Source organism: Petaurus breviceps, unplaced genomic scaffold, assembly GCF_028583685.1.
Source record: "Petaurus breviceps papuanus isolate PSGF00001 unplaced genomic scaffold, PetGlider_PUasm1.0 208, whole genome shotgun sequence".
NCBI lineage: Eukaryota > Metazoa > Chordata > Mammalia > Diprotodontia > Petauridae > Petaurus > Petaurus breviceps.
This window is the reverse complement of record NW_027185852.1, coordinates 29,774,309-29,794,208: the sequence shown is the minus strand read 5'-3', so window position 1 is coordinate 29,794,208 and position 19,900 is coordinate 29,774,309. Positions and strand designations below refer to the sequence as shown.

The 19,900-nt window shown below is 49.0% G+C and overlaps 3 protein-coding genes across 5 annotated transcripts in view; 2 read left to right on the top strand and 1 right to left on the bottom strand.

Moving 5' to 3' along the window:
- Positions 1 to 6,480, top strand: part of LOC138165401 (aldo-keto reductase family 1 member A1-like) — a 7,157-nt gene extending 677 nt beyond the window's left edge. For all 3 annotated transcript variants that reach the window (XM_069093726.1, XM_069093727.1, XM_069093725.1), the window contains exons 2-9: positions 1,398 to 1,484; positions 2,955 to 3,074; positions 3,183 to 3,334; positions 3,589 to 3,784; positions 4,044 to 4,243; positions 5,989 to 6,061; positions 6,172 to 6,258; positions 6,342 to 6,480. In XM_069093726.1, the coding sequence (XP_068949827.1) occupies positions 1,404 to 1,484; positions 2,955 to 3,074; positions 3,183 to 3,334; positions 3,589 to 3,784; positions 4,044 to 4,243; positions 5,989 to 6,061; positions 6,172 to 6,258; positions 6,342 to 6,407 (975 nt within the window). In that variant the 5' untranslated portion in view covers positions 1,398 to 1,403 and the 3' untranslated portion in view covers positions 6,408 to 6,480. The remainder of the gene's footprint in view (positions 1 to 1,397; positions 1,485 to 2,954; positions 3,075 to 3,182; positions 3,335 to 3,588; positions 3,785 to 4,043; positions 4,244 to 5,988; positions 6,062 to 6,171; positions 6,259 to 6,341) is intronic.
- The window catches only part of LOC138165397 (nuclear autoantigenic sperm protein-like), a 131,932-nt gene that overhangs the window by 82,713 nt on the left and 29,319 nt on the right, over positions 1 to 19,900 (top strand). The gene's annotated exons all lie outside the window — the stretch shown is intronic.
- Positions 18,247 to 19,429, bottom strand: LOC138165218 (DET1- and DDB1-associated protein 1). Its single transcript, XM_069093335.1, has one exon. The coding sequence runs from the start codon at positions 19,361 to 19,363 to the stop codon at positions 19,055 to 19,057; it is 309 nt and encodes a 102-aa protein (XP_068949436.1). The 5' UTR covers positions 19,364 to 19,429; the 3' UTR covers positions 18,247 to 19,054.

Below are 19,900 nucleotides of genomic sequence, written 5' to 3'. Positions count from 1 at the left end.
TGTGTGTGTGTGTGTGTGTGTGTGTGTGTGTGTGTGTGTGTGTGTGTTGTGCTCTGCCCTGCCCAGCTCTCCTTTGCCCTGCCGTCTCCTGAATGTTTGCATGGCTGGGGCTAAGTCCCTTTCCTGCTCCCGGTTCAGTTTGGCCTTCTTTCTGACAGGGGCAGGTTGGCGGATTCCGCCTTGGCCTGGCCTTGGGGGGCGTGGGTTGAAGAGTTTCATTTTATCCTACTTCCCAGGGGATGGCATCCATCCCTACACTGCCAGCCCTGGGCCCAGCCACCACTCAGGCAGTTGGACTTTCACAGAGGAACCTGCTTCTCTGACCCTACAGACAAGAGTTCAGTGACTCCTTATGACCCCATTTGGGGTTTTCTTGTCGCAGATACTGGAGTGGTTTGCCATTTCCTTCTCCAGCTCATTATATAGATGAGGAAACTGAGGCAAACAAGGTTAAATCACTTGCCCAGGGTCACACAACAGCTAATAAGTGTTGGAGGCCCTATTGGAATTCAAGAAGATGAATTCTCCTGATTCCAAGCCAAGACTGTCCAAAGTCCTAGCCTTCACCCCCTACCTACTGACTTCTTCCATCTCTCCCTTCATTGGACTGTTCTGTTCATGCCAACTCCCTGAGGAGTTAGGAGTTGAGGGGAGCTAGAGGGCTGAAAGTTAAAGGGGCGAGGGCTTCCTGTTGGCCAAGCGAGGCCCCTTCTCAGGGTTGTGCCCTTCATCCTGACTCTACAGTTTTCTACCTGGGTGACGCTGGGTCTCAGATTCCTGATCAGTGAAATGAGGGCTGATGTCTGAGGGGCCTTCCATTGTGGGACCACGGGCTCCCAAGGCCACTACGGGAAGCCAAAAGTAACGGGACAAAACAAGCTCTGTCACCTGAGGCCTCCCCAGCTTCTCAGCTATGGGGGGGGGGTCCAGCTCTCTGTCCCTGCCTCATGCTGCCTCAGGAATTTGTTCCCCACTTACTTTCCTTCCCTCTTTTCAAAAGACAGAGAAAGTCTGTCTTTTCTCTTAATTTCCACTCTTAAACTCCACTGCTGGTATATACAAAACTGAATGGAAAGGGAAGAAAAGAGTGGACGGTAGAGTCTGCTTCCAAACTCACTTGTGTGGCCCTCTGACAAGGTGTCAGAGCTTGTGTTAGTTTCTGGGCCCCTCCTGATGTTGTTTGTGGTCTTATTGAGGTGTGGTGGCTGCCAGTGCCGCTGCTGTTGGTGTGCACTGTCCCTTGGGGTTCTGCTTGTTTTGCCATGCTTCTTAGGAGTCCCCTCCTTTTCCTCAGTGTGCTGCGTGGATGGCCAGCCAGCTGACCATGGGCCGTTCCATCCCATCCCTACCCATGGGACGCAAGGCATGTCTACAGATCTCTCTTTCCTGTGTTTCAGGCAACGATGGCGTCCACTCTCATCCTCTTCACTGGGCAGAAGATGCCTCTCCTGGGGCTGGGTACCTGGAAGAGTGAGCCTGGGCAGGTGAGGCAGGGGATGGGCGCAGGGAGAGCTGTGGTTGGAGGAGAGGGACAGCCAAGTGGTCTTAGCCCTGGGCCGGGCTGAAGCTGGCACATGAGCCCAGAGCTCCTGGGTCCGAGGCCACTGAGTGCCCATTTGCACAGCAGGTGTCCATGCCAGAAGCATGGTGTGGTTGAAGCAGAAGGGACCCTGTCAGGGATAAAAGAGGGTAGTATAGTGGTGGGAGCCTCCCATGACCTCTTTCTCTGCCCCATAGCAATGAGACCTAGTAGGACCAAGGAGGAGGGGAGGAGGTGGTCATGAATAAGCTTCCTGGGGACCCCAGAGCCATGCTGGTGACCGTGCCAGGGCTGAGGTGGGCACAGGTCAGAGAGGCCTCAGTCCTTCTCCCCTCCCCCTGCAGCCAGCTTACTGGAAACTGAGCACCCAGGTGCCAAACCTGTTCTATAATCCCAGCTTTCAGGAGGGGATGGGGGAGGGAGGAGGCAGGAAGTGGGCACCTGCCCTGTGGGTATGGTGGGGGTGGGGAGAGTTGTTTGCCTGACCCATGGGGCTCACCTTTCACTTTTCAGCTTGGAATAGTCTGGGGGGGGTAGTGTGTATGTGTGCGTGTGATTGTTCAGAACTTGGCATCCCCCTTCTCTAAAACACAGTCCCTGGCCCATGTGTGACCTATGGGGCCAGGCTTCCGTCAAGTCAGTGCAGATAGTGGCCCCTAACTTTGCAGACAAGGCCCTGGTGATCACCGTGACACCCAGGGAACAGAAGGGGAATGGGAGGGATGCCTTCAGAGGGGGCCTGGGATTGGGCGCTGCTGGCACCGGCAGAGGCCTGTGGAAGGGATGGGGCAAGTGGCAGGAAGGAGGTAGGAGGAAGGCTGAAGTTGGGCCTTGTGAAGAGAAGCAGCCTGGTCTGGTGGTAGCCTGCAGGCTTGTTGTCCTTTCCCTCTGCTGATCCTCAGTCCTCTCTTCTGTAAAATGGGGATGCCTAATGCCCATTATCACCTCCCTCCCAGGGAGTTATGAAGCTGAAGGAGCTGGTGCCCATATAGGGCTCTGCCAATCATAAAGAGCCACAGACACGTCAGTTATTAGCATGATGAAGACACAGAGGCAGGGGAGGGGGAGGGCGGGAGACAGAGCAGAGCACTGCTCCAGGGAAGCCTGCCTGGCCCAGGCTCCACTGGTCAGTCGGTGCCTTGGGGCCTGTGTGGAATGAATCCGATGCTCCTCCTGGTTCTCTCCTTCCTTTGTGGAGGGTGGGCAAGGGAGCCGTTGTCCAAGCAGCTCCCTGAGAATGTGGGGCTGTCTAGTATCCTCATCCCCATTTCCAGATGTGCAGACTGAGGCTCAGGGAAAGGTCCCTGCAAAGCAGCCCTGGGGGAGTCTGAGAGGACAGGTTCTGCCTGAGCAGAGCTGCCTGCCTCCCTCTCTTTTCCCAGTCCCATTGTGGGCACTTCTCCCACCCCGGCAGGTGAAGGCCGCCATCAAATACGCTCTCAGTGTTGGTTACCGACACATTGACTGTGCTGCCATCTATGGAAACGAGGTGGAGATTGGCGAGGCCTTGAAGGAGAGTGTTGGGCCAGGCAAGGTCAGTGGGGTCTGGCCAGGGGAGTGGAGGGACTCTCGAGGGGGAAGGAGCCCAAGAAGCCAGGGCCCCCACCCCATTGGTTACACCCCCCCGCCACCTCCTCTGTAGGACATTAGCCGAGAAGAAGTGTTTGTGACCTCCAAGCTCTGGAACACCAAGCACCAGCCAGAGGACGTGGAACCTGCCCTCAGGAAGACCCTGGCTGACCTCCAGCTGCAGTTTCTGGACCTCTACCTCATGCACTGGCCCTATGGTTTTGAGTGAGCGTGGAAGGTGGGGCTGGGGTGGGGCTGAACCAGGGAGAAGTGTTTCCATGGCACTGCCTCTGGGAGCTCAGGCCATAGATGAGGCTGTGCTGCCCCACGCCGGCCATGCTGCATCCAGTTGGCCTTCATGCACCTTCATTGAGTTAACAAGGAAGTGGTCTTGTGCTGCTCAGTTGTACAGGGAGTGGGTGGGTGAGGGGCAGAGGGAACCAGGGGAGACCGAGGTCATGGGGCTGTCACGTTCGCAGGCGGGGAGACAACCCCTTCCCCAAGAATGCTGATGGCACGCTGCGCTATGACACCACCCACTACAAGGAGACTTGGAAGGCCATGGAGGCGCTGGTGGCCAAGGGGCTGGTGCGGGCCCTGGGCCTCTCCAACTTCAACAGCCGCCAGATTGACGACATTCTCAGCGTGGCCAGAGTGCGGCCTGTTGTACTCCAGGTGAGCTGGGGTAGCTGCAAGGGTGGGGGGCACCCCGGGCATTGGGGGCTGGAGGCACTCTGGGCTTTGGTTCTGGAGGTACCCTGGGCTTTGGGGGTAGGAGGCACCCTGGGCTTTGGGGGTGGGAGCCCTGGTCCAGACAGAGGGATAACTAGATGATAAGTCAAACACATTCCAGTGCCCTGGGGTATGCCTGAGTGACTGGGGCCAGTAGCAGGGCGTGTCCATCACTGCTGACCAACTTTGCTCTCTGCACAAGGTGGAGAGCCACCCTTATCTGGCCCAGAATGAGCTAATTGCTCACTGCCACGAGCGGGGGCTGGAGGTGACGGCCTACAGCCCCCTGGGCTCCCCGGACCGAAACTGGCGAGACCCAGCTGAGCCTGTGCTGCTGGAGGAGCCCGTTGTCCTTCAGCTGTCCAAGAAGTATGGGAAGTCACCAGCTCAGATCCTGCTCAGGTACGGCCCAGAGCTGGGGAGGGGAGGAAATGGGGCCAGGCTTGGGAGCTACAGGAGGCAAATGGTGATTCTGTGCTGAACCTCCCAGGGCTGGGCACCCTGGGCACACAGCTGAGGTTGATAGGAGCAGGGAGGAGGGGGGCAATGGAGAGAGGGCTGTAGGCCCTAGGCTGACACTCAGGGCCCTTCCCTGTGCCCTCTGCTGCATCCTGTTTCTCTGCCTGAAAAATGGGAACAAGCACATCCGCATTACCAGCCACAGATCGTTTGTAGAATAAAGGTCATGTTTGTAAAGTGCTTTTTTTAAAGCACTTGAGATTTCAGTGCTCATCAATGGTTCTCAAGCTTCTGGGTCTCAGGATGTCTTTATATTCTTAAAAATAATTGGAACCCCCTCCCCCAAAAGGGTGTTGTTTATGGGAATCCATGTTTATGTTATTTGTCCATAAACATCCTACTATGTGCCGTGCACTGTGCTTGGGGCGGGGGGAACAACATGCAAACACCTGTGGACAGTCGAGCTATAGGCAGAAGAAGGTGGGAGGTGCAGGAAGCTAGAAGAAAGAGATGAGAGGGAGGGCCTTCTAGGCATGGGGCACAGCCAGAGGAAATGCCCGGAGTCCAGAGGGGGAGGGTCCTGTGGGAGGAACAGCCAGGAGGCCAGTGTCACTGGGTCACTGGGAGTGTGTGAGTGTGAGTGTGTGTGTAAGTGTGTGAGAGTGTGTGTAAGTGTATGTATGTGTGTGAGAGTGTGAGTGTGTGTGTGTGATGTAAGGTATAAGACTGGAAAGGCAGGAAGGGGCCAGGTTATGGAAAGATCTGTAAGTCAGAGGATTTTGTATTGGATCCCTGAGGTACCATGGAGCTGCTAGGATTGAGTGAGTAGGGGTTGACTGACATGGTCAGGCCTGCATTTTAGGAAGACTGCTTTGACAGCTCTGTAGAAGGCAGACTGGAGCGGGGAGGGCCTGGAGGTGGGAGGACCCCCAGCAGCTGGTCCAGGATGGAGGTGAAGAGGGTCTGTACCCTCAGAGGAGGGAAGGGGCCGTATGAATGGAATAGACAGGCCTTGGTGACAGCTTGAACAGGGAGAGGGTGGTGAGAAAGGGGAGTAAAGGATGATGTTGCCCCAGGTGACTGATGGTGAAATCAGGAAGATGAGGGAGCATCAGGGGAAAGATAACAAGTTCAGATTCGGACATATCGCCCTTAAGATTGACTATGAGACACTGAGGGAGTGGGAAGATCTGGAAACCCCAAGTTCAAATCTCACCTCAGATACTTATTGGCTGCGTGACCCTGGACAAGTCTTTTAACTTCTGTCTCAGTTGCCTCATCTGTAAAATGGGGATAGTACCCCCTTCCTCCCTTCCTGGGTAGTTGAGGATAAGATGAAATCTCGTAGACTGCTTTGCAAAACTTTAAAGTGCTATATAAGTGCTAGTTATAACCATTATTATTATTAGAAGTTGGCTAGAGAAAACAAGGGAAGCCAGAGCTTAAGTGCATTGTTTCACTGGTCTTTAGTTTTCCCATCTGTAAAATGGAGAGATTGGACTGAATAACCTCTAAGACCCCTTCCTAAGTCCTTGGATTCTCTGAATGGAGACCCTCTCACTATTTCTACTACCCCATGCTGCACTATGAGCCCAGCTGGCACTTGGGACCTCGGGGGTGGATACAGGTGGGAAGAACCTGCCAGGTGTGACCCCCTGTCTCCCCGGGTCTGCTCTCCCTTCTTGCAGGTGGCAAGTCCAGAGGAAGGTGATCTGTATTCCCAAAAGCATCACTCCTTCCCGTATCCTCGAGAACCTCCAGGTGAGGAGGCAGGCCCTGGCCCTGGGTGAGGGGAGGGGGCAGCTCTGTGGAGGTGGGGGGGGAGCCCTTGGAATGTGGCCTGGACTCAGGACTCTGGGTCTCCCTGCTAGGTTTTTGACTTCACCCTGACTGCAGAGGAGATGAAGCAGCTAGGGGCGCTGAACAAGAATTGGCGGTACATCGTGCCCATGATCACGGTAAGGACCGTGCTGGTGGCTGGTGGCTCACAGGCAGGGCTGAGGAGCCCCCCCAAGATAGACTTCTGTCTCTGTCTTTGCAGGTGGATGGCAAGCGGGTCCCGAGAGATGCAGGACATCCTCTGTATCCCTTCAACGAGCCCTTTTAAGGCCTGGCCTTTTTCAGATTTCATGTAGCCCAGGCAGGAGCCAGTATCAATACACACATTCCAGCCTCTCTGACTCTGGCTGCTTTGTTTCTCTTTGTCCTGGTGTCGTGCTGACCACAATGACCCTTGTGCTGTGCCAGCAGCTTGCCCTCTTTAGCCCTGGGCAGTGACAGCAGAACCTTACTGGACCATAGTTATAGATCTGAGGAGCATAGAGCATATGGAGGGACTGGAGTGCCCATAGAATCCCATTGTACAGGTGAGGAAACTGAGACCCAGCAAGGGGGGCTTAAGGTTAGAAGGCAGAACTGGAACCCATCCCTGGCTGGTATACAGACTGCCCTTCATGCTCCAGCTGGGAGAGAGAGAGAATGGAGGGGGGAGAGAGGAGAGAGAGAAAAACAGAGGCAGAGGAGAGTGAGGGGAGGGAGGGAGAGAGAGGAAGAGAAAGGAGGGGGGAGAGAGAGACAGGAGAGGGAGAGAGAGAGGAGGGAAAGAGAGAAGCTGGAGGAAAGAGAGGGGGGGAGATAGAAGGAAAAGGGGAAAGAAGGAGGTCTGTATATGTGGAGTGTCTGTATGGTATGTGTGTTTGTGGGCTGTGTATGTTTATGATGTATGCTGCCACTGACTCCCAGCTGACATTGAAAATACTGCCAGAATAGGGGAGGTACAGGATCTGAGAAGTTTAGACCGAATCAGGGGAGGGGAGGTCCCCAAGTTATGATGTTTGGCATTGGGAGGAGCCTTGGCCACAGACCCCAAGGCTGCCCCTGCAGATGGAGCCTTCTTGGCCATCGATTGATCAAACGCAGCCCCCTGAAGCAGCCCTGCCTATTTCTGAACATCTCTAGTAGCTAGGAAATTCTTGCTTAGATGGGGCCCATGTTTGCCTTCTTTTCTTTGGAAGATAATCATAACCCTCCTTAAGTCTTATTCTCTAGGTTTCTCCTCAGCCAGTCAGTCAACAAGCATTTATTATTCTCCTGCTGTATGCCAGGCACTGTGCTAAGTGCTTGCTGGGGATACAGATGTCAAAGGGCTCAGTCTAATGGAGGAGATAAAAAGGAATTTCCAAAGTTGGGTGGATTGGGGGAAGGGTCGAGTTAATCACATTGGGGGAGGGAAGTGAGGATGGGACGGGCTAAAGCTCCCAGCTGGGAACTTTGGGGCTAGTGCAAGGAATGATCTCAGGCACCAGGAAGAAGGTATAAGTCATTCGATCTGTCAGGGAGAAGAAAAGAAAACCACTAATACAGGACTCCAGATTTGGGACAAAATCTGCCAGAAGCGATTTTTATGACCCTAATGTTCTAAATCCCAGTTTCTTAGCTTAGTCTCCCCTCCCCATTGGACCCTCAGACATCTTGCCCCGGCTCTTTGTCACCCCCTTTGGGTCTTTCTTGGCAAAGACATTGGAGGGGCTTAGTGGTTTGCCATTTCCTTCTCCAGCTCGTTTTACAAATTAAACTGAGGTTAGCAGGGTCAGGTGTTAATAAATGTCTGAGGCCAGATTTGACCTCCCAAAGATGAGTCTTCTTGACTCCAGGCCCTGTGGTCTATCCTGTGTGCCACCTAGCTGCCCTCAACATCTCTCCCCACTAAGACAATCTGAGGTAACATTTGTGTGATTCACAAAGAAAAAAAGGCACCTGTGTGTGCAAACAGCTTATGTACACCACAGTTGGGAACAGGAATCACTAAGAATGAGCCTTTAGTCTTTGGCTAGAACCACTCACTTCCTTGGCCACCCTCCTGGCAGTGAGGGATGACCCCGGAGGGCTTACCCCATCTTAATCCTTTATTTGAATGGAGAGGTAGGATCATCATCCTTGGCCTCTGGGGTGGACTCTGGGCAGGACTCAAAAGGATCTTATTTTTTTCTTTGATATTTTTCACCCAATTACGTGTAAAAACAACTTTTAACATTTGTTATTTGTTTTAAATTTGAGTTCCACATTCTTCCCCTCCCTCTTTTCCTGTCATTGAGAAGGCAAGCAATTTGATATAGGTTATACATGTGCAGCTATGCAAAACATTTCCATGCTAGTCATGTGACAGGCAAGGATCTTACTGAACCTAGGGATGGGGGGAGGTGCCCCCTATTTAAAGGCTGGTCTCCACATTAATTCCATTCCGGGGACCTTGCCTCTGGACTTTACTTGGTCCCCAAGGTACTAGGAAAGTGTCAGGGTTTTAGAAACTAGAGAGAAGTCTTGCCTTCTTGGTTTTTCTTCTCTTGCTCTCTCTCTCTTCTAAGAGGAGGCTGATTTTTAACTGGCTTCCGTAGCACAGATGAGACCAAGCCTTGCTAGTCACTGGCTTCCTGGCTCCACTGGCCTGGAGGTTACCAGACAAGGTGGTTGTTCCCCCTTCCTTGGGACACCCCAGCTCTGTAAGTGGGCATAGCTAGGGTGCTGCCCATAGGGAATACAGGGCTCAGATCCCTGGACTTGGAGTCAGGCTCTGGCTTCAAATGCTTCTTAGCAGAGTGACTCTGGGCAAGTCACTTCCTCATTCTCTCCACTTCCAGATCTGTGATCTCAGGTCCAAAAGTCTGAAGGGCAAGAGTACCCCAAGGGAGTGTTGGTGCTGGCCAGGTCTCCCCGCCTCTGCTGCCAATGCACACCAGGGGTAAAGGCTAAAGGCCCTACTGCTGGCCTGTGTGTCCTCCAGGAACTCTGGCAAGGAACTGGGGAAGGTTCTAGGTGAATCCTGCCCTGGGGCTGGGGGTTAGAGTATCCCTGAGCCCTGGGATCTGTGACCAGGGCGGCCCCACATGAGGAGGAAAGCAGCAGCAGCTTCTAGCGCTCTGAAGGTGACCAGTACCCCAAAGTTGGACGGTCAGTGAGACAATAATAATAATAGCTAGAATTTTTTTTTTTGCTTTTTGGAGGGCAATTGGGGTTAAGTGACTTGCCCAAGGTCACATTGCTAGTTTTTGTGTTAAGTGTCTGAGGCCGAATCTGAACCCAGGTCCTCCTGACTCCACGGCCGGTGCTCTATTCACTGCGCCACCTGGCTGCCCCAACTCCAGAATAGCCAGAATTTATATGGTGCCTGATATGCCAGGGACTGTGCTAATAAGCGCTTCGCAACATCTGTTAGTAACATTTGTTATTTCTTGATAACAACCCTGACTGGTATGTGCTATTATCCCCATTTTACAGCTGAGGAAACCAAGGCAAACGGGTTATAAGTGACTTGGGTGCGATACACAACTAGTAAATCTGAGGTTGAATTTGAACTGGGATCCTCTGACTCCAGACAGCTGACCCATCCAGCCCCCTCCAGGGAGCCAGGAGCAGGAGGGAGGGGGCGTGCCTAGCACTATGGAGTCCTTCCCGGCCCTCCCTAGGAAAGACGTCTAGGTCTCACCCACTTCCCTGTGCATTCTCACTTCCCCAAATGTACCATTTCCCATCTTCCAGGATTTGCACCACTTTCCTTCAGGGCTCATTTTAGGCCACCTCTCCCAGAAGTCTATCCCCTTCCCCCAGTCCTCTGTGCCTGCCGCCTCCCTCTGTTTATCTGGGGTTGGCCCAGCTCACAAGAGCTCATCCCACCAAGATAATCAAAGGCAATGCAGCCATGATGCCCCAGGCACATTGGGGCTAAATTAAATGATAATCCCTACCCTCCCGAAGGGCGTTTTTCTTATTGGGGAAGACTGTTAGAAGAACAAAGGGTCATAGCCTGAAGAAAGTCTGGCATCCCCCTCCGAATAGCTCAGATGCAGGTTTTTTTCCAGACACGGACCCAAATTTGCCTTTTTGGAACTTTAACTCCCATTTCTCCCAAGTGTTTCCTGTTTAAGGACCAACAGACTGTATCTGGAGTGCAGGGTGCTGCCCGTTAGAGATTAGTGGGCTTGAGGTATACCCAGGAGGCAGCCAGGAAGAGGAAGCGAGGTTAGGTCATGTCAGGATCAGTTGAAAGAAAAGGGGCTGTTTAGTCTGGAGAAAAGACAGAAGGGGGACAGGGGATCTGCCCACATGTATCCTGGGGCTCCAGAAAAGGGGTTAGCCTGCTTGCCCCCAGAAGGCAGGTCCTTTAGGGGTAGGGGACACAGCAGATAGGCCAGTGTGGTGAGGGCTTCCTAGGGGAGGGGTTGTTTTGCTGTCACATTTTGTAAGTCCCCCAGGCTGGGTGGTCACTGGATGGGGGCTTGGGGAGTAGGGAATTCTTGTCCAGGGAGGTGGGACCCCTGAGAGTCAGGGATTGGTGTCACAAAGCATCTTGGAGGGGCACTTGCATTTCTGGGCTTGCCTGGGACCTGGAGGGGCGGGGTAGAGTCTGATGAAGAAGATGGATGTGGGGAAAGGAGACTGCAGCTGAAGCATCCCTCTGAGAGGCATCTGAGGGGGAGCAGTGCCACCTTGTGGCCGCATTACTCATGAAACCCAGAGAGAAGATCAGGGATGTCACAAAATGGTAGGGAACTTGGCTGATTATCCAGTCCAACCCCACTTGGGACCGACAAAAAAAACAGGCTCCCACCAGCCAACGACCTGCCCAAGTTCACCTAGCTAGCTAGGAAGCCAACGAAGTGGCCAAGTCAAGACGTGGACTTAATTTTTTAAGATTAATTTATTTTAAACTTAAATACACAATAAGAAAAGAAAAAAAAAGCATTGGCCATGTCACAGCAGAGTGTAAGAGGATTCACAATATACAGCAGAAAATGTCCATGTAATGAATGCTACGCACTGTGTTCAGAGCCGCGTGTCTTCTCTGATTCCTCGGTCGTTTCTTTTGTTCTCTTCTGTGTACTTTTTACCTTGTTCTTGTACCCCCTTCCTTCCCACCCCCCACTCAAAGAAGGCTACGATTAAGTTTGGACACACACACATTCCCATACACCCCAGACGCAGAGATATACGTTCACATGCATTTATGTAAAACCAGAGCAGACTGTCTGTGCTGTTTCTCCGAGGGTGGATAATACCTCCCTTTCTAAGTCGGAGTCTTTCCATATTCTACATCCACTAATTCATTTCCTACACCACAGCAATATTCCAACCTTATACTGTCTAGTTATTTTAAATAATCTAAACCAACATTGGTTAATATGACTGACATATAATGTAGTTTCCCTATTTTTCTCTTTTGATTAACTCTTAGCTTCAACTTTGTCTGAGATTATGATTACTACTGCTGCTTTTTTTTCCCTAATAAATTCTACTCCTGATCTTTATGTTTGTATCTCTTATTTCCTATCCTTGTCTCCTCTACTTCTACCCACTACCTTGCCCTTAACCTATTCCCCTCCCAAATATCCCTCCCTTTTCTTCTCCTCCCTTTCCCTTACCCTCTGTTTCTATCTAAATTTAGAAGACTTTTATGTCATCCCTTCTTTAGCCCATTCCTGTTAATCTGGACACTTCTGTACCCTCCTTATCCTATTCCCTCACCCTCTTATTTCTTTATAAATTTAGAAGACTTTAACTCCCTTCTAAATGTATATATTGTTCTCTCTTTAACCAAGGTGTGGACTTTGAGAAACCCTCTTTAGGCACCAACTCTGGGCTGAATCATCATCTGTGTTGTGCCCCCTCAAGGTCAAGATCCTCCCAAATGGTATGCTGGGCCCTCTGCTTCCTCTATAATATCTCTCTCAGCGATCTTGCCAGCTCCCATGGATTCAGTGATCACCTCTATGCTGATGATCCATACATCTCCTTATCCAGTTGTAAAGCCTCCTGATTTCCAGCCTTATATCTTCTACTGCTTACCGGATATTTCAAACTAGATGAAAGTCAAGAAGTATTTATGAAATGTGCTAAATACTTTGGAGGCAAAGAAAGGCAAAAACAAAAAACCAGCCCTTTTTCTCTAGTGGTGGAAGAACATGCAAACAACTATGTCTAATTTAGCTGTATATGGGATAAATTGAAGATAATTAATAGAGGGATGGTACTAGCTTGGAGGCTGAGGAAAAACTTGAAGATGAGATTTTAGCTTGTACCTGAAGGAAGTTTGGGAAGCCACTGGGCAGAAATGAGGGGAGCTAGCGGTCAGAGATGGGGGACAGCCAGGGAAAACACCTGGAGCAGAGAGATGGAGGGTCTGGCTTGTGGAACAGTCAGGTCAGTGTCACTAGAACAATGAATATGTGAGAGTCAGGTGTAAGAAGGCTGGTGGAGGTGATTGTGGTTGAGAACTTTAAAAGCCAAACGGGATTTTAAGGAGTTTACTGAGGTAGGTGTAAGTTGAGGGGGGGGGGCAGTAATGACATGGTCACACCTGTGCTTTATAAAAATCACTTGTCAGATAAATGGAAGATGGATAGGCATTGGAAGACACTTGAGGCAGGAAGACCAACCAGCAGGCAATAGTCCAGGGCCTGCACCAATGGAGGGCAGCATTGGAGGAGAGAAGCAGTACATGTGAAAGCTGTTCGAAGATAGCACTGATGGACCTTGGTGACAGATTGGATCTGAGGGGTGAGAAAGGGAGAAGCTGTGACCCCTGTGACAGGGAAGGTTTGGGGGGAAAAGATAATGAACTCAGTTCTGGACATGCTGGATTTCAGATGTCTGACGGGTAGTTGGAGATGTGAGGCTGAAGATCTGCAGAGAGGTCAGTGCTGGCTAAGCAGATGTGAGAATCATTAGGACAGAGATGATACTGGGCTCCACGGAGCTAAGGAAGTTCCCAAGGGACACAGTATAGAGGAAGGACAGAAGAGGCCCAGGACAGAGGCCTGTGGGACAACAACAGTTAACAGATAGGGCCTGGATGGAGCTGCAGCAGAGGAGACCAAGGAGGAGAAGTTGGGTTTACTATGTGCATGTAAATTCAGCACGTCCCAAACAGAACTTACTGACTTTTCCTCCAAACCCTCCTTCTGGGCTAGTGTCGAGGCCATCACCCAGGCTGGCATCAGGTCACTCTCCTTCCACATCCGCACTTGGTTGCCAAGTTTTGTCATTTCTACATTCACAGCATCTGTAGCAGATGTTCTTTTCTCCACTCACACAGCCACAAGCCCAATTCAAGCCACCATCACCTCCCAGCTGGACTAGGGCAAAAGCTGCTGCTTGGTCTCCCAGCTCCAATCCATTCTCCATCCAGCTGTCAAAGTGATTCCCTAAACGAGAGATTCTCTCCAGGATCAAATATAGTTTTTTGTTCAGAATTAAAACTTCTTTATAACCTGGCTTCTTCCTACTTTTCAACTCTAATTATGCTCTACTCCCTTCCAGACTCTCTAGAGACGAGCAATACCAAACTATTTGTCTTCACACATCATCATCATCATCACCATCACCACCAAAACCATAACAACAACAACAATAGCTAACATTTACATAGCACTTCTATGTGCCAGGTCCTGTGCTAAGCGTTTTACGTATATTATCTCACGGACCCTCACAACAACCCCGGGAGGCAGGTGCTACTGTTATTTGCATTTTATAGGTGAAGAAACTGAGGTAGAGAGAGATTAAGTGACTTGCTGTAGCAGCAAGCACCCCAGCATCTCCAGGGTGGCTGCCTATACAGGTTCTTAGATTTGCTTTTCTAAAGGAAAGCAACTCAAAATGGGTTAACAAGCTTAATCAATCAAACATATATCGTTTACCTAGTTCAGGGGAAAAGGTCAGCACCCCGAACTTCAGAGTATACAGAGGTCACAAGCAGAAGTTACAAGAACATTTCAGCAGACAGGCTTCCAAACTGTCAAACCATTACATACATCCATACCTAATCCCGGTTACCAGAGAGGGAAGCATCAACATCTGGGTTTTCAAAGCCAGGGGGCTCTCAATAGCTGCCCAGAATCTCATCTGGTCAAATCACACAACCCTTCTCAAAGTGAGCCCCAAAGCAAAGCCTCCCATCAGGGCTTATATAGCCTTCTCCTGGCTCAAAGAATGTAACAATCCTGTTGACCCACTACCCAATCACAAAGCACCAAGGTGTGGGCGGTCCTGAAAAACAAGCCTCCCACCACAGGCTCCAGGTGCACTTAGCCTCGGGGCAGGGAAGATCTTAAAAATTAACATTCCTATACCACTTGCCCAGGGTCACACAGCTAGTTAAGCATATGAGGTGAGGTTTGAACTCAGGTCTGTGGATCTCCAGGTCTAGCCTTCTATCCCCTAAGTCAGGACCTTCCCATTTTAATTCTCTGGGTTCTGGTAATTAATGTGCTACATGGGGTATACTTGAGCAGAACACCTCACATGAGGAAGCAAAGTGGAGACTGTCCATAGGAAGGTAGCCAGGATGGTGAAAGGACTCAGTTCATGCTGCATGAGGATCAGCTGAAGGAAGTTGCTGAGCCCTTCCCCAGTTGATGGCCACTACTTTCTTTCCAGTTCTTTTCTATCTTCACCCTCTCTCTATTAACTGGCTCCTTCTCTTCAAACATGGCCCTCATTCTTCAAAAGGAAACAAACAAAACAAAAACCCACCTTCACTAGACCCTGCCATCTCCTCAGGTTATCATCTATAGTGGTGGAAACATGGTGGGGAGAGAGAAACTGATAGATAATAGAGAGACACATGATAAACTTTGTGCACCCACATATATAGATGTATGTATGGGTAGAGGGATAGATAGATAAATGACAGATACCAAGACAAAGTAAGTGATGGAGAACATCATATAATATGTACATATTGCATATAGATGGATAGATAGAAAATAGATATAGATGGAGATAGAAAAATGGGTAATAGACTATAGCTGGAGATGGATGATAGGATATTTATTTATCATGGGCTTGCTGTGTGCCTGGCACTGTGCTAAGCACTGGGGATACAGACCCAAACAAGCAAGTCAGTCCCTGCCCTCAAGAGAGACCACTGGTGACTTTAGTGAGAGCAGTTTCAGTGGAGTGATGGATAAGGTCAGAAGCCAGACTGCAAGGGGCTGAGGATTGAGGGGAAAGGACGTGTGTGTAGACAGCTTTTTCAAGGAGTCTGAGAAAGGAAGAGTGGTATAGATGATAGCCTTGAGGAGATGGCAGGGTCTAGGGAAGGTGGGTTTTTGTTTTCTTTTGAAGAATGGGGGCACTTTTGAAGAGAAGGAACCAGTTAATAGAGGAAGGATGAAGATAGAAAAGAACTGGAAAGAGGCCCATCAACTGGGGAAGGGCTCAACAAGGTGTGAGATGTGCTTGTGATGGAATCTTACCATGACTTGAGAAACAACAAATAGGAAGAATTCCAGAAAGCATGGGAGTGTCTGTAAGAACTGCAATAAAGTAAACAGAGGCAAGGAAACAAGATACACCACTCCTCCAACAATATAAAAAGAAAGAACAGTAGCTGACAAATTTTCTGGGATTATGGACTCTCTCCCTTGCTCTACACTTTAACTGGCAGGTCTATGGTATCCCTCCCAGGAGACGGGCCAGTTGGCCAAGGCCAATTGGATACTACCCAAACTCTCTCTCAAGGTCCCAAGAATAACCCTCGTGTATAGGGTGCTACACATGCTTCAATCAGCCATGAAATATTTGAACTCCCACTAATGTTGTTCCCATTTACACAAAATCAGTCCCAATGATACCATTCACTTTTTTTTTTTGGAGGGGGGGAAGGCAAGGCAGTTGGGGTTAAGTGACTTGCCCAAGGTCACACAGCTAGTGTGTCAAGTGTCTGAGGCTGGATGTGAACTCCAGTCCTCCTGACTCCAGGGCTGGTGCCCTATTTACTAGCTGCCTCAATACCATTGACTCTTGAACATGGAAGTATTTACTAAGCAGTAAGGCAAAGGCAAGAATAAGTACATTTATTCAATAAAAAGTCACCACAATACTTGTTCAAGAAGGCAAAAGTGGGAATATTCAAAATATACCAGTCCGCCCATAAACCTGGATCAAGCTCTTACCGCCAATGCACAAGTGATCAGAGTGGGCAACAACCAGAAAATTAGAGAGGGCAAAAATATTACCATGTGAACGTCTTCAGCAGAGCATAAGGTGAGGGGAACCTGAGGAGCTTGGATTCCAGAGAGTTGTGGCAACCACAGCCTGTTCATTCATTCCCTCTCTGGCCCTGCCCCTCCCTTAGGATTACCCCTCAGGAAGATCTGTCTCTCTCTGGCAGAATACCCCCACAAATGGCCATAATCATTCCAGGGCTATTTGCACTCCCATACTGTGTCTCAGCCTCACCCAAGAGTCTCTAGAGAGAGCATGGAACTCCAGTTCCTTTGAATTGAATGAAAATCTGTCAGCTCAAATTCTCTCCTCTATTTGGTTCTCCAAAGCCTGACCTTGAAAGGTGTCTGATCAAACAACTGGAGAGTGAAAAGACAGGTCATATCCAAGACTCCCTGTAATAGCTAATCCTGGACTTGTTTCCAGAAGGATTGCATCATCTCCTTTACCTTTATAAGAAGCTCTAAACTTCTACATTCTACTCTTTGCTGCTCCTGGTTTCCCAAAGCTAGGCATTGGCTCCTCAGGACATTATAGCCTAACTGTGACCCAGGCATCCCCAGCAACTGTGCAGGCAAAATTTCCTGCCCTCCTCCCTTCAGCCCACATGCTCTAGGGAAGTGGCCATAAGACTATTTGGGGAAGATGAGAAAGAATGAGCAGCAAATCTCAGCAAAGCAATGATCTAAGACAATTCCAAAGGCAAATTCCAAAATACTATCCACATCCAGAGAAAGAATTGTGGAGTCTGAATGCAGATGGAAGCAGGCTATTTCCTTTCTCTCACTCTCTATTTTCTTTCTCATGGCTTTCCCTTTTGTTTTCATTCTTCTTTCACAATATATATAACCTATATCAGGTTGCTCACTGTCTTAGGGAAGGGGGAGAGGAGGGAGGGAAAAAAATATCTGGAGCTCAAAATCTTGTAAAAGTGAAAGCTGAAAATTCTCTTTGCATGTAATTAGAAAAAATAAAATACTACTAAGTGGGGAAAAAAAAGAATTAGTAGCAAAAAAAAAAATCATGCATTGATGAGCTGTGATGTGTATCCCAGATTTCTATGTTACCTTTTCTCCTGTCTTAAAAACTTACCTGATTGCATTAAGTGCCCATGATCCCTTTATTTCACAGATTCTCAAGAGTCTCCCTTTATCCTTGACTCCTCACTTAACTGAATCTGCTCTCTCTAATGTCACCAGCAATCTCTTCAAAGCCATGTCTGAGGATCTTTTCTCAGGCCCCATCCTTCTTGACCTCTCTGCAGCCTTTGACACTGCTGATCACCTTCTCTTGAATACATTCCCTGGCCTATGGAACATGAATTGTACATAGCATGCACAGATAATATTTGTTTACTTCCCACTCACCACCCCTGGGACTCACACACGTGGGGAGGTATAGCCCTTTTCCACCCCCAGCATCATGGTCACCTAGCCATGTGGCAGCTAGTGCTGTCTATCTTTTCTGGTTCTGAGTTTGTTCTTTCCTGATCTTAGAGGAATGAGTATAATATTCTGAAAATGATGTCTAGAATTGGAGGCAAACTTGTGAAGTTAAGAGGTCAAAAGGTCCTAGGACCTTTGGGTTAAATAATGGTAGCAGGTTGTGGCAACCACTGAAGAACTCTTAGAAAAGATACCACTATTGTTGGACAGTGCAGAGGCAAGGCGAAATGGAGAATGCCTCAACAAACTCCTTTATGCTGTACCCCTTTCCTCTTCTGATGAGTATCATTTTTTTTAAAGAGACTGTAACAATCAATAGTTATGTTACTGAATCCTGTTTTAAGTCATTGTCAATGAGCACTATGAGTCTTCTGTGTTTAAGCATTTCTTTTATGTGCAAGAAATAAATACCAATTCCATACCTGATTTGTGTGGTACATTTGTAGTAACTCTTTACTTCTGACTTTGGAAAGAACTAGACATGAGCCAAAACTGAAGCTCTTTTTTTTTTTTTTAAAGAAATATCCTTTTATTTGATTGGAGAAGTTGAACACGCCAGTCCTTATTAAAATGGTGTGTGTGGGGTGGGGGGGGAAGAGAAGGGATTAAAAAAAAAAAAAAAGGAGTTGTTAACTCCAGCTTCCTGGAATGGAGGCCCTTCAGTTGGGGCATTCAATAAGGCCCAAACATGCAGCCTTTGTCAAGTGCCCAGAGGACATGAGAGAAGCCCACAATGAACCTTCTAAACTGACCAATTCCATCAGGGAGGGGCCCAACAGTTTTTTGAGGCTGAGGGTGAAGCTGAAGGCAAATCCAGTGGCCTCCTAGGGGCCTGCCATTGGGAGGAAACATTGTGAGCTCCAAAAGGTCCCAGAAGAAGCTTGTGGGTAAGGCCTGAAACGCCCAGGCCAAACTGTCACCAAACCCCCACCCCCAGACCCTAGGACTAGGTAATGCCCTAGCCCTAGAGGGGACAGACACGTAAGGCTGTGTTTGGCTCCCACCTTTTCCCAGCTACTTCCGAGTTAATTAAGTAACAGATCTAGTAAAACCTGGAAAAAAAAAAAGTGACCATGTATATTTTTTTTAAAGCATCTACCAATGTTACACTACACCATCCGATGACTTGCTTTTAACCATCACTCCATACATTTTACAACATAAATAAAAATTACGGAAATAAATACATTGGCTCCTATGAAGTCAGAAGTGGTTTGGGCTGCATAGTGTGGAGGGAAGGGGCTTATACACTGTGATGAAACAAGACAGGAAGCGCCTGTAGACAAGTTGTTGAGGGAAAGCAAGAGTCCTAAGTGTCTTCGTTCATGTCCTGGCTGTCTGTCCTGGCAATTTTTCGGGGGGGCGCTGAACTCTCACCTTCTAGTTCTACTTGTTCCTGGTCTCTCTTCTTTGCAGCATTCTTTTTGTCCCATTGCTGATGAAGATAACGTAAAAGAATGTTTGTCTTTTCTGTTACGATAATCTGTTCTGATGGATATTCTCTTGTAGGAAGATAGACTGATGGACGTCTGTTCGAGGCTTTGCACACAGAATCAGCATGAAATCTACTAAAATTGCTTTTGTTGTAGACGGGCAATCCTTTCAAAAAATCTGCCATCTTCCTCTGCCTCTTCCTCAGCCGCCGCCGCCGCCACCGCTGCCGCCGCAGAACAACTTCCAGCTCGACACTCCAAAACTGAAGCTCTTAATAGTCTATGGGCACCAGAAGTATAAGAAAAGGATTGCTAACCTTTCTCATTAGAAACCAGCCTTCATCAGATTGAACCTAATAGAAGACTCTGTGCCTGGATCCATAGCAGAAGAGCACCTCAGGGAGAAGGTGTGGGTGCAATGGTTCAGCCCCCCCTGGGCCCAGCAGTCATCCCTCAGTGTTCACTTATACAAATGTAAAAACTTGTAAAGAAAATGTTTCAACCTGTTTAAATATCTTTTAAGTAAAGCGTTTCGGCGGGTTTTGAACCCATTTGTTAAAAAGATGAAAATGCAATACCTTCTTATTAGTTTGTCAGGACAACCCATTGGCATCAAAGAAGATGGCACTTTATGAATTGAGATTAGCCAAGATGGTGGAACAGCTGAGTTTTCCTCGACACAATTTTTCTAAAAAGATCTAGAAAATGCACCATGCCAAGCA

Excerpts from the sequence above, each read along its gene's own strand:
- LOC138165218 (XM_069093335.1), bottom strand. The coding sequence starts at position 19,363 with ATGGCAGATTTTTTGAAAGGATTGCCCGTCTACAACAAAAGCAATTTT.